Below are 13,880 nucleotides of genomic sequence, written 5' to 3'. Positions count from 1 at the left end.
CCTGGCAACAGCAACAGCTCAGCCAAAGCAGGGTCAGGCTGTTGCTCAGCCCTGTTTGCTGTAATTTGATTTATAGTTACTTCTTCAAGACAGAAGTCTGTCAATATTTGCCCTGTGTGTGCTCTGTAGATGTTGTTACACAGGATATATCCCTCTGATATATCAGGTTGTATTGCTGGAGCACAGCACTTGCCTTGTGTTCTCTTTCAGGAATGGCTGTTTTGCCACTTAATTCAAACATGTTCTGCTTGCTTTGAAGGATATGGAATTCTTTGGGGCTGTTCTGGATGCAGGGTTGGAATTGCTGAGCAGGAGTCCTTGTCAGGATCCCTGAGCTGTGGTTCTCTACTTAATTCCATCCACAGAGCTGCTTTCTTCACTGCACTGATGTCAAGTGACCCATTGTTTTAGGGATTAGCATAAATGTCACCAGCATTAAAGGCACCAAAACATAAAACAAAAAAACGTTTTTGCCCCGTGACAATCAAGTGTAAATTGTGGGATCAGTTCTGCTGTTAAATTTACTTGACTCTCCTGGAAAATTACCCTCGTTGGATCTGAGAAACTTCTCAGTGAGTGGAAGATTTGCAAAGTCTGACTGTGAGGGGCCTGAAATATTTTGCTTTTTCTTTTCTTCCTTTCCTCCCTTCTCCCCCAGCAGCAAAGAAAAATTCAAGTTTTAACGTCCCTTGATTTGGGAGAGTGGATTAAGTCGGGATGTTTGCAATCTCACTTAAGTTGAGATGTTTACAGTGAGCTGCTCATTTAAGCCTTTATAATGAAGGGAGTCCTGGAGCATGTGAGCTGACCCAAATGCCTGGCTTGGGGCATAATTAATCCTCTAAAAGCAGTGCTGCTCAGCCCTGGGGAAGTGCAGGTGCCTGGTTTGCTTAGGGAGATCTTTGTGAAGGGGGGTAAAAATGAAGCTGAGATTCCTCCTGCCCGTCCCATTTCAGATATTTTAGTTCTAAGTGTTTTTCTCTTCCCTTTTTTTTTCCCCAGCAAGTGGAAGTAGACTGTCAACAGTGTATGCTTGAGATCCTCGACACAGCAGGGACAGTAAGTCTTGTTTCTTTTTCTGATGGCTGTGGAGTTTCTTTGTTAAGAACGATAATCCTGCCCAAGCAAAACCAACAAATCAGCTGCAGTGATTTACATGGAAGGATTTTGTTAAATAACCCACACCCAGTGTGGTGAATGAGCCCCTCCAGTGGTGGTGCCCCAGTGCTGGGACACAAAGGTTGGTGCCTCCTGTGCCACTCACCTTTTCTCTGCCATCCACTGTCGTCTGGTTTTCGACACTCTGGCACAATTTGAATTCTAAACATTAATTTTTCGAGTGGCCAGAAGCCACAGACACAGACTGAAGCCAATCCCAGGCACAGGAATTGCCTCCCACATGTCACATCAGCCTGGTGGCACCTCCCTGGCACTGCCTGGTGCTGCTTTGGGAGGCCCACGTTGTCCCTCCAGCAGCTGGGGTGAGTCCCTTCGCTGTGCCAGTGTCACCTGCAGCCCTGCAAAGCCCTGGCACTGAGCAAACAAACCCTGTGAGGGTCGAGTGAACATCACAGGGGGGGAGGTCCTGCTCCCTAAAAGTTGGATTTATTTAGAAAGCTTTGAGAATGACCAAGAGCAGAGGCAGAAATCGTCGTCACTGGTGACATTCCTGTCACAGGCTGGGACAAAGGCAGCTCTGAGCTGGGACACAGTGTCCAGCCTGCTCTGGCATTTCACTGCATTGAACCTCTGAGCCACTGTCGTGCTAGAGATGGTTGGAATTAAACTGTGCATGTTCAGAGGTGACCGGGCAGTGCCTTCCACGCAGCAAATCCTGAGTGTGTGGCACTGTTTCCTTGGATGAGAGGAAAAAATTTGAATTTCCACTCCCTGTCTGTTGTCTGGGGAATTGGTTTGATGGCAGACTGGTGCTTAACACCTTATCAGCAAACAAATGCAAGATCACTGCAAAATATATCACCCAAATCTAAATACTTTGTGGTTGGGACGTACAGCAGTCCATCTGCAGAGATGTTTATTGCTGCTCTTTGTATAGAAGAAAGCCTTTTGTCTGTTAGGGGGGAAAAAAAACACAAGGGGGAAGAGATGTGTTAATGCTTTTATTAAATTTCCATGCTTCAGTGGATTTCTGAGAGGGGAAAATATGTAAATCCACGTTGTGTGACACTATATTCTCTCCTCCAGTATGACAGAAGTATTCCTTTGTAACTGCTCATCAGCTGCATTCACTGGCTAATTACTTTAAAAAAAAATATTTGATTACAGGAGCAATTTACAGCCATGAGGGATCTCTACATGAAGAATGGGCAAGGGTTTGCACTAGTATATTCTATAACAGCACAGTCCACGTTTAACGACCTACAGGACCTGCGGGAACAGATTTTACGGGTTAAGGACACTGAAGATGTAAGTGGAATATTTTTGTTTTACTTCTGCAAATGGTTAAGAAGTGTTTGTGATAAACGTACAGGATTTGGAGAGCGAAGTTTCTTTCAAAGAATGTTCTTGGTTTGTGTTGAATTAAGTTCCCTCAGCGTTGTTGTTTCAGTGTTGTTGTTTGAGGCCCCACACCTGCTAAGGGGCATCATGAAACCAGATTTTCCCATGTCCTGGAAGTCTGACAGTCTTTGGAATTGGTGGGAGTTGATTGAAAACAACATTATGTCTTTTTTCTCCTTTTAACTCCTTTCCAGTATTTGCATTTTCTTTCTTCTCTGTGCTTTAGCAAAGTTAAGGGAAAATAACAGTTGAGCTCTCTGCTGCTGATGATGTTGTTGGTAAATCTGCAGCTGTGGAGACTTAACCTCACTTTCCCCAAATGTATGAAGGGGAAATTGAAGTCCAAAGCTGCCACATTTCCCAGAGGTCAGCTGGGAATTCCCTGGAGCAGGGCAGTGCTGTTCCCTGTGCCCTCAGGGGCACGTCAGGAGCCAAGCTGATGAACTGCAAATAGAAAGGAGTGGTCAACTTAGTGACCAGGCTGTGCTGTGTCATTCCAGTGTCATTAGGATTAATAGCCTTTTTTTGGAAATCACTGAGTGTTCCTTGGGTTTCATGTCTCCCTGTGAGGGGCTGGGGAGCTGGGCTGGCAGCCTGACCCTGAAGTGGCCCTGGGTCTTGTGGCCTGAAGTAGAGATTCCCTTGGAGTCATGGAATTGTTAAGGTTGGAAATGACCTCTGGGATCATCAAGTCCAGTCAACCCAGCAGCACCACCACGTTCACCACCCTCCCTGCAGCTGTGCAGCCTCCTGGTGTGTGGGCTCTACTTTTGTGGGACTTCAGGTTGTTGTATGAAAATGTGCTTGGCCCTTTCTGTAGGAAAGGAGGATGTTCAGGGCTCTGTGAGTCCTGTGACACGTGTGTGTGAGCAGGGATGGTCCAGCTCTGCCCTGCAGCTGTGCCTGTCCCTGGCAATGCCACTGGGAGCACCCTCACAGCCCGAGGCTTTTCAGCTCTCAACAGTTTTCTTCAAAGGAGGTCACAGAGTTGCATGAACTAAATAATTAAGACTCTTATGAGAGTCTTAGCCAGTGATGCAAGGTTGTAATTTTAGTTGCTTAAAGCCCTTTTTAAAATAAGGAAAAATTACCTGTAGATGGTTTGCATTCAGTGCTGTTGGACAGAAGAAAACCATGCACCATATTTCCAATTCGGGCCCCAACTCCTGGAACTCCCTGGTGGGCCCTGAGTTCCTAAAGGTGGGATGCAGGTGAGGTTCCAGGTGGCTTTTGCCATGGAGGCTGTGTGGGAACCCTCTCTCTGTGTAGGCATCCTCCAAAAGAAGCTGGGAATGCATTCAGGTGTTTGCCCTGAGGACTGGGAAAAAGGTTGCCCATGTTTTTCCACTGACAGCTCCAAAGTGTCCCCTGCCTTTGCCGTGGATCCCTCCGGGGTGGTTTGGGCTGGGCTGGGCTCCCAGAACTCTTGCCCACAGGGCCAGGACACCTATTTAGGCCAAATCCTGGCTAAGCCACGTGTGTTATAGTCAAATCTCCATCCAGGAAAAGGCAGTTGGAGCCACCCAGGGCGACCTCCCAGGGCAGCTGCTTCCCTGGGATCCTCCTCGTCCCATAGCCTGGTTACCTGGCTTTGCAGGGCTTTGCTTCCCTCCTTGGTTTAACAAGCTGAACTACTATTTATGCCAAACTGCTTTTCATTTAGGCAGGGATTATTCTGGGGTAAATCCCTGGTAACAGGAGTCCTGGATTGGCCTCGCTCTCTGGAGGGAATTTGCCCCCTAAGCTGGGCAGGTTCATCCCATAATGGGCACTGTGGCTTTCCTTTTTACTTCAGTGATTTAATTCTTAAAATGCATTTATTTCTTTTGTGATAGGGAGATTTTACTCACTGAATCCAAGCTTGAGAACCTTTTGAATGTTTAAACCACATTCTGCTGAGTTACTACCTACACTCCTTCCTGTAGGTAGTTTCAGAATGTGTCTTTTTTAAAGTCCCAGTGCATAAACCATTAAATTATCTATGTCTGGCAAAGTTTAAATTCCAGTCTTCTACGTGAAATACTAAATGATCAGAAGGTAACTGTCCATCAAAGTCCATTTTTGGCTCTGTGATAAACAATTAATACCTTTTGAAATAACCTTATACAGAGTTTCATGTCTTTCAGACCTATTCTGCTTACCCATCACTTTTTGCCCTATTATTTCACACCTTCATATACTTTTGTTTTTTTGCTGAACAAACACATTTTCACGTTTTGGTATGAGAAAATTTCTCATAACCATCTAGAAAACAGTAAGGAAGGGGATTAAGCTGATATAGATGTAAATATCCCGTAGATCTCTGATTTGAAATGAGCTTTTTTGAATTTTTTTTTCATCTGTACTGTGACTCCAGATTCCTGACGTCGTATGTAAAACTTTAGTTCTCCAAAATAAAAATATGATCATTTTCTAATGGGTTTTAAACACAAAAATGAATCCTGAGCGTGGCTGTGTCGGGAAGAGACTTCAATACCAACATTGAAGTCGATTAAAAACACACACAGTGTGTTGCAAATTACCAAAGGAAGCGGATAATGATTTATTTTCCAGCTGGAAAGTGCTCATTTTCTGTTCAAAGAATGAAATGTCTGAGGAAATGGAGCGGGTGCACACCCTGATCAGCAGTTCTTTAGGGTTTTTTTTTTTCTGCTCCTACCCTGGGTAAGGGAAACAGGATGCTGCTGAGGGCACGTCCTGCTGTGGTCTCGCCTTCAAACCCACCTCAGCTGGGGCTGTCTCATCCCCCGAGGTCTGTGGGGTGCAGGATGTGTAAAAGCAAATTCAGCATTCCACTGGAACCCGCAGTGCTCAGGTGCACAAAAACCTGAACTCTGGGGGGCTGCCCCTCAGGTGGGGTTGGAGCTGGGACCCCCTGGAGGGACAGGCAGTGAGTGGCATCACGCTTGGCATCGTGTGGGTGTGGAAATGGCACCCGAGAGGAGGTGGTTTCAGTTGTTATCGAGAGATTTTGGGGTGTTTTGAGTATTTTTCGTTCGCTTGTTTGAGGTCTTAGAGAATCCCAGGCTGGTTTGGGTTGGGAGGGATGTTAAAGCTCATCCAGTTCCACCTCCTGCCGTGGGCAGGGACCCCTTCCACTAGCCCAGGTTGTTCCAAACCCTGTCCAACCTGGCCTTGAACAGTTCCTTTTCTACCTGTTTGTGACCTGTTTGTGACATGTTTCAGACAGCCGTGGGACAGGCTGTCTGAAAACAGGGAAAGCCTTCTGAAATGATCTATCAGGACATTCTCTCTCTGGAAGTCTTAGTGCTGGTTTGAACTGAGCTTTTTGCCTGATTTCTTTCTGCTGAGAGAGTTTTAACTCAACATCTAAACATGACTGAGGAGAGCAAGTCTAGAAAAGAGCCCCCAGCTTTTCTGTTGCCCCTTGTGCCATTTATGAGGGGGGTGCTGGGCAAGATGTGTCAGGAGTTGTCAGGCTGGAGCTGTGTCAGGGAGGGTCAGGTTGGATCTCAGGGAAAGGTTCTTCCCCCAGAGGGTGGTTGGGCACTGAACAGGCTCCCCAGGGCAGTGGGCACAGCCCCAAGGCTGCCAGAGCTCCAGGAGTGTTTGGACAACGCTCTCAGGGACAGGGTGGGATTTTGGGGTGTCCTGTGCAGGGCCAGGAGCTGGACTGGATGATCCTTGTGTGTCCCTTCCAGCTCAGGATATTTTATGGTTCTGTTATTCCTTTCCCTGCTGCCTGATGCCAACACGTGGGTAATGAGCATTTACTGCAACCAAGGTCCTTTTCCTACAGTATTAAATGTCTGGGTTTCTACAGGATGTGTCACCAGGAATATGGTTCCCCCAAGGCACTTTTTTCCTCATGAAGGAGCAAGAAGGTGACTCACCCAGACACTTCAGAAAGCCAGTGGCTTAAGGAGAGGGGCAGATGCCATTTCATCATTGTCTTGAACAAATCATTTGCCTGTATTTGCATGATGAGTCCTTTGAACTTATATCAAGTGTTTGTTTTGATACTGTGTGAGATTATTTTTGGGAAGTGATGTGCTTTCAGGAACTGAGCCCACTAGCTGGGCATTTTAATTATTCAAAGCTAATAAATATCAGGCAGTGTTTGTGCCTTTTGTAGTGAACATCCTGTGTGTGTGTGTGTGCAAAACATGTCAGTGGGATGAGATTGCATTGGGATGGGAAGGGCAGGTGGGCTTGTGCTCAGGGCTGTGGGAATACTTGGCTCCTTTTTATTCCACATCCAGGGCACTGATTTTTAAAGGTGTTTCCATTTATTATTGTGTGGTTTGACATGACAGGTCAAAGGGGCTGAAACATAGAATATATGCCTGAAAACACGTGCTGTGTGTGCAGACAGAAGTTGTCTGCTGTTGGCAGCAGCTCATCCTGCTGTCACAGGGAAGCCCTGAGATGAATTTCAGGAGTAAATTAAGTTTTGCACCGGAACGGTGTCGCAGAAAATAAAACCTCACTGGCTTAAAATTCTGCTGAAACATTATCATTCGGGTTTATATGTGTTTAATTTAGTGCCCCAGGGTGTCTGTGCTGTGCACTTTGTTCAACCCTTTCCCAGCAGGCACCTGAATTCCAGCCTGGTCCATCAGCTCTGCAGAGCTCCTGATTGTCAATGTTTTTCATACTTGATGCTGTATTTTTCCTGCTTTGTTTCCTCAGTCTGTGAGCCAGTTGTGCAGCCCACACTGTACACAAACTTGATGTATCTCTCCTTTCTTCCTTGTTCCTCTGCAGGTTCCCATGATTCTGGTTGGCAATAAATGTGACCTGGAGGAAGAGCGAGTCGTTGGCAAAGAGCAGGGCCAGAACTTAGCAAGACAGTGGTGTAACTGTGCCTTTCTAGAATCATCTGCAAAGTCTAAAATCAACGTAAATGAGGTAACTATCAGCTGCTCCCCTGCCTTTCCGACTCGAATGTGACATCAAACCAGCACATCTCTCTCCTAATTGGGAAGATTCAGGATGATTCTGAATTCTCAGCCTGAGAAAGGTTTGCCATGCAGTGTATTTAGCTACTTTCTGTTTGTTTTAAGGAGATCTGCTCCTTTTAGTCTGTAGAGGGTGGGTGACTTTCCAGGTAAGAGTTTTCTTACTGGGAATAGCAGAGGGTCCTGAACAAGCCTGGTGAGCTGGATGACTCTCAGCTCAGATAAACTTTATCTGCAAAGTGTATTTCTTCAAGATAACTGCTGCTATTCTGGACGTGGGTTATGCCCCACTGTGTTGCTTGTCCCGTTGTGTAGTGCTGGCTGGTTTTGAACTATTTGCATTTCACATTCCTGCTCCGTCTGGCTGCTCCAGGAGTCTCCCCACCTCTCTAAGCCACCAGCTCTCTAAGACTGTGCCCAAACACAGATCCAAGCAGCTCCCCAACTTTAAATGAGCTTAAATGAGCTTGGCTCTTGCCCTGGAGTGCCTTCTCCTGCCTCCTGGGGCCGTGGGGTTGTGCTGAGGGAGCTCTGCTCCGCGCCGGGCCCCAGGTTTTTATTCAGCGCCGCGAATTATCTGCCTGTGACAGAGGCCAGGTTTGCAGGCACAAAAGCTAAGGTGACCCCGTGCAGCGAGGCTGGTTTGGTGCCAGCAGATAACTGGGAGCGTTTAGGAGGCTGGGAGATAAGCAGGAGCAGCAGGATCTTGGCCTGGGCCCAGGGCTGGGTTGGCAGCCGGAGGGACGTGCCCGCGCTGCATCGAGCCGGTTCAGAGGGAAGGGAGCTCCGGGCTGCAGGAATTGCAGCTTCTGTGCCTGGGATTAGCCTGGCTGGAGAGCATTGATCCAGCCCAGGAAATAGGGCTGAGCCACACTGCTGCCAGGAGGGGTTTATCTGGGGGTGTGTGGCTGAGCTGTAGTAAAACTGTGGCTGTTAATGAAGGACCGAGCGGCTCTGCCCTCAAACACCCCCCAGAGCTGGGTTATTTGTGTTTCTGCAGCTGGTGGTGTGACACTGACCTCTCATCAGCCAAAGGTGCCTCAGCCCAGGGTGGGAAAAGGGGTTCTGTGGTGGGCAGAGCCCTGAGCTGTCCCAGCTTTACATCCCCCCATCCCTGACGGGTGAATCCCGGGTCTCCCCGTTTCCCCGCAGCCTCCGGTGAGATCAGATCACAGAGAGGAAAACGATTGTCTGGAAGATTAGCTTCTGGTTTCATTGTGATCTTCATTTTTCTGGGTTCCTGCCAGTTTATGTTGTCTGGTTGTGAAAAGTGTAAAAGCTGAGGAAATCAAAAGAGGAGACACACTGTGAATGAAGCAGCTCGGTGCTCTGGTTGTTTGTCCTGCTGGCCTGTGGGCTGAGGGAGTGTTGGCATTACTTTGGGTTTTGTTTTTGCTTTCATGCTACTTTTGGACTTTCTAACCCTTGTTAAATTCTGGGTGAAGGGTGCTAAATTTCTATGTGCATTTGCTGAATGTGAATCAAACCTTTCATCCAAATAATAAAGCTTTTAATCCGGAGGGTGAGTCTTGGTAGCAGCACATCAAGTGTCCTTCTGGTGACCTCTGAGATGTTCTTGCACCACACTGACTTTTTTAGGGATGGTGGCATTTCTGAAACCTTGTTGCAGACTCCCGTACTCACAGTCAGTACTGGCACTTCGATAATCTAATTTATTACAAAGGAAAATCCTAAAATTTCCAGTTGTTGCATTATGCTATAAACTGTTTCTTTGTCTTCTGAATTTCCTTGGAATCAACAAGAATTTGTGAGCTTTCAGCCACTCCAGGAAGGGAAAAAAGTAAACAAGGACAAGGGTGGAGCCTTCTGAAGGTTGAAATATTTCTCCTCAGTGCTGTGACCCAGCTCCAAGCTTTTTTGCAAAGCTCATTTCGCTATAAATGGGTTGAGTATTGCTGGGAAAACAACTCACAGCAAGAGCCTTCACAAGAAACTCCGTCTCTGCAGCTGAAAGAGGGCCCTGTAATCGTCCCCTTCTGGAAATGTCGGAGTTCAGGGCAGATGTTTGGAGGGAGAAAGCCAAGGAAAAGGGCTGCCTGCCCTTTCCCTGCAGTGGGAATACACTGCTGCTGGTGGAGCAGTGCTCTGCAGACACTCCCCAGCCCGAGGATGCCAGTGAGAAGATGATCCTTAAGGATATTATGCCAGTCTTAAAAACCCTTTTATTACTCCACGTTTTTTTTCCCACTTTTCCAAAGTAGGGGAATCGTTTCCATTTCATTGCCAGGCTCTTCTGAAGCCTTTGGTCATGATAAACTGAGTTTACAGCTCCCCTATGTTCTGCACACTGGTGTGAGCGCTGTGTCTCTTGTTCCATAAGCAGCTGCTTGAGAAACGTGGCTTAGTAAATTCAAACACTTTAATTGAATTTATGCAACTGCAGCCACCAGGAAAGAGTGGCAGCTCCCCAGCCTGCCTTAGCTGTGACACTTGGTGTTTTATCACTTGGGTTTTTCAGCTTGTGTTTTTCATTTTCAGATCTTTTATGACCTGGTCAGACAAATAAATAGAAAAACACCAGTGGAAAAGAAGAAGCCTAAAAAGAAATCATGTCTGCTGCTTTAGACTCCCATCATGCAGCAGCTCTGAGCCAGGTAAGAGGGGTCTGAATTCTACCTGTGGCTCAGGTGAGCTGCTCCTAACAGAAAGGACTCTCTCCCCTTCCCTCTGCTCCTCTTCCTTCTGTCTGCTCCCAGATAGGGAATTCAAAAGTCACTTTTGCTGACTGACCTGGCAGGGAAATACCTGCTTCTCTCCCTTTCCCTTTTTGCTTGGGTTGATGAGTGTGACAGAGCAGGAGCTTCCTTTTGACTCCTGCAGGTTCTCCCTCTGGGTTGTGACAGGGAGCTCTGAGCCCCCCTGGCTCAGTTTTGCTTCCTTTTCATCCTCTTGATGGCATTTGGTAGCATCTGTGTAACTTCTGTTACTGTCTCAGTCCTGGGTGCTTTGGGGACAGTTAAAGTTGGGTTGGGTGGGACGTGGCTTTCAGTGGCACAGAAATAAAAAGCTGCCCACCAGAAAAAGAAAAACAACAAAAAACCCAAACACACACACACAAAAAAAAGAAAACACCCAAAAAAACACCCCAAGGTTGGACAGAGCTAAAAATAATCTTCCTGTGTATCTTGGCAGGGAACTCTGTGTGCTTACAGCTGTTCTGTCGTGCTCCTGAAAGGAAACAGCAGCTCTGTAGCTCCAGGTTTTGGACAGAAATATCCCTGTTTGGAGGCAGAGCAGGGAGCTGGGTAATGGCCCATCTCTGCCACGTGTCTGTGTCACCATGGGCTGCACAGGCTGTCACCTCAGGAGGGTTTCTGTGACCCAGCAGAACCTCTGTGCTCTGTCCTGCAGTTGATCAGAAGGCACAGTGAGCTGGCAAAGCAGCTCAACTGCCCTTGTCCCACAGCATTTAAGACAAAGCCGTGGTCTTAGAAGGATTTCAGGGATGAATTCCTCTGAGGTCCATGCTGTAGGTGGTCATTTGGGCAGCCTGGGTGTGACTGAGCAGCAGAGGTGGAGCTGTGCAGGTAACCTGGCTGCTGCTGGGCTTCCCTGGGGGATGAGGCTCTTACCTGAGCTCTGGGCTCCAGAAAACAACAGCTCAGGGCTGGGGGGGAACAGTGGCTTTAGGAGTAGAAATGGAAGAGTCTTAAGTGGCTTTTCCTGCTGCTCAGGTGATCGTCTGAATTGAGCTGGTGTGGTGTCAGATCCCCCAGCCCAGGATGGGACCTGCTCAGTGCTGGACTGGCACAGCTCTGCCTGGGATCCTGCACACAAAGCCCAGCCCAGCAGCAGCCTGGCACTGGAATACTGGGAACTGCTGAGGGAGTTCCTGCATTCAGTCAGTTATCCCAGAATGGTTTGGGCTGGAAGGGACCTTAAACCTCCTTCCACCCCCTGCCATGGGCAGGGACACCTTCCACCAGCCCAGGTTGCTCCAAACTCCATCCAGCCTGGCCTTGGACACTTCCAGGGATCCAGGGGCAGCCACAGCTTCTCTGGGCACCCTGTGCCAGGGCCTCCCCACCCTCTCAGGGAAGAACTACTTCCTCACATCCAACCTAAATGTCCCCTCTTCCAGTTTGAACCCATTCTTCTTCGTCCTGTCCCCGTATAAAAAGTCCCTTTTCCTCCTTTTTAGAAGCCCCTTTGGGCACTGGAAGGGGCTCTGAGGTCTCCTGGAGCCTTCTCTTCTCCAGGCTGAACACCCCCAGCCCTCCCAGTCACTGATACCCCTTCACTGACTCCTGCCCATGCCCCCAAATCCGCTCTGGATGGTCAAAATCCCACAGTGTCTCCCTCACTCTGCCCAAATCTCTTCCCAATTCCCTGCCTGTTGTTTGCAGCTGGATTACTGCTCAGGTCTTTGGACTCATTAGGCTTTAAGAGCAGAAATGCAAAAGCTGAGATCCCTCCCCCCCTAAATTGTCCATCCATGGGTGAATTCCAGCCCCCTTTGCCTGGCTCTGCCTCACAGGGTGGGTGCTCGAGGGGCACTGGGTTATCACAGCAGTGACACACGGCTGCCAGTTGGTTGCCACTGCTTTGTGGCCCTGATAAAACAAGAATATCTTTCTTAGAATTGTGCTTTCCAAAGCCTCTTCGCTGTCTGTACCCAGGAACAAACCCAAATTCTGGGAAAAACAAGCTCTTCTGCTGAATTTCTGTGTGTTTTACCAGCCTGGGCACGGGAAACTTTCAGGCCTTTGGGGTCATTCATCTCATCAGTAAAATAAAAAAAATATCCCTCCACCATCTTTTATTTTTTTATTATTTTACTTTCTCCAGATGGAGAACTGTTGCCTAAATGGGAACAAACCCCAATTCTGGGAAAAACAAGCTCTTCTGCTGAATTTCTATGTGTTTTACCAACCTGGGCCCGGGAAACTTTCAGGCCTTTGGGGTCATTCATCTCATCAGTAAAATAAAAAAATATCCCTCCACCATCTTTTATTTTTTTATTATTTTACTTTCTCCAGATGGAGAACTGTTGCCTAGATGGGAACAAACCCCAATTCTGGGAAAAACAAGCTCTTCTGCTGAAGTTCTGTGTGTTTTACCAGCCTGGGCACTGGAAACTTTCAGGCCTTTGGGGTCATTCATCTCATCAGTAAAATAAAAAAATACCCCTCCACCATCTTTTTTTTTTTTTTAATTTAATTTTATTTTATTTTATTTTATTTTTTACTTTCTCCAGATTGCAGGAATGAAGAACTGTTGCCTAAAAATGGAAAGTGCCAGCATTCCCGACTTCAAAAACCTTATGGAAATTAATGACATATCGGAAGAAGCTTCTCCTGTTGTTTTTTTTTTTTTTTTTATATATACTACGAGAAGAATTTAGATCTTAAAAAAATGGTTTGCACACACAGTCCCTGGAAAAAAAGAAAAAACAACAACAAAAAAAAAAAAAGGCAATTGCTCTGTGTATATCTCTTGGAAATTTAAGCCAATATTCCTCCTCCTTTGCAATAGCAATTAACAGATGTGAAAATAAATATAATTGACTCTAGTGTATGATTATCCCAAGGAGCATGGATGCATTTCAAATGTTAGAGATTGCTACTATAATTAAAATTTCATATTGACCATTTTATCATCATTTCTCCCCATCAAGCACTAAAAATGTTCCACTGTTATATTTTATATCTATAACCATAGATATATATTATGTGAAATCTCCCTTTGAACTCACCACAGCAAATAACTTTTTGAGTCATTGACTTCATTTTATATTTAAAAGTTACGGAATATCATTATTTTCATTCTGCCATTATATTCTAATTAAAAATGTTTGTGCATAATGCTTTGGAAAAAATGGGTCTTTTATAGGAAAAAAAAAACAAACCTGGGATAACTGATTTCTATGGCTTTAAAAGCGAAAATATATAATATACTAAACCAACTCTAATATTGCTTCTTGTGTTTTCCTGTCACAGATTAAATTACAGCTTTTATGAATGATTAAATTTTAGTACATTTTCATTTTTTTTGTTTCTGTGTTTTTGTTACGGTTTCCAGACTTTTTGGGTTGGTTTTCCTTTTTTTTTAATCCATGTTTTGTGAACTCCTCTCCCATCCTGGCAGATTTTGTCACGACAGACCCCGCCCTGTCCTTGCCACGGCTCTCTGGGTTGTACAAAAAGTACAGCAGGCAACTTTAAATTAATTCTGTGCATTCTTCTGGTTGTTTAAAGTTTGTATTTCTGCTGGAGACATTTCCTCTGTACACTTATTTTCTGCTATGTACAAATTTCGTGCTGTACCAAGGCCTGACTGACAATGATTTTGGTTTCACCCCTTGTTTGGGGACAGTCCCTGTTTTGGCTGCTGGTCCCTGATCAGCTAAAAGGAGGGGTTTTTAATTTCATTTTGGGTTTGTTTCTTGTACATTTTTATTTTTTTTTTAAATACCTG

The 13,880-nt window shown here is 46.1% G+C and overlaps 1 protein-coding gene across 2 annotated transcripts in view; it reads left to right on the top strand.

Moving 5' to 3' along the window:
* Positions 1-13,448, top strand: part of RAP1A (RAP1A, member of RAS oncogene family) — a 38,581-nt gene extending 25,133 nt beyond the window's left edge. For both annotated transcript variants that reach the window (XM_017821417.1, XM_017821416.1), the window contains exons 5-9: positions 1,003-1,059; positions 2,287-2,427; positions 7,249-7,392; positions 9,942-10,057; positions 12,661-13,448. In XM_017821417.1, the coding sequence (XP_017676906.1) occupies positions 1,003-1,059; positions 2,287-2,427; positions 7,249-7,392; positions 9,942-10,028 (429 nt within the window). In that variant the 3' untranslated portion in view covers positions 10,029-10,057; positions 12,661-13,448. The remainder of the gene's footprint in view (positions 1-1,002; positions 1,060-2,286; positions 2,428-7,248; positions 7,393-9,941; positions 10,058-12,660) is intronic.
* The last annotated feature ends 432 nt before the right edge of the window (positions 13,449-13,880 follow it).

Source organism: Lepidothrix coronata, unplaced genomic scaffold (genome assembly GCF_001604755.1).
Source record: "Lepidothrix coronata isolate B3197 unplaced genomic scaffold, Lepidothrix_coronata-1.0 Scaffold90, whole genome shotgun sequence".
Lineage (NCBI taxonomy): Eukaryota > Metazoa > Chordata > Aves > Passeriformes > Pipridae > Lepidothrix > Lepidothrix coronata.
Note: the sequence above shows the minus strand (reverse complement) of the source record. Positions and strands in the feature narration are given on the sequence as shown.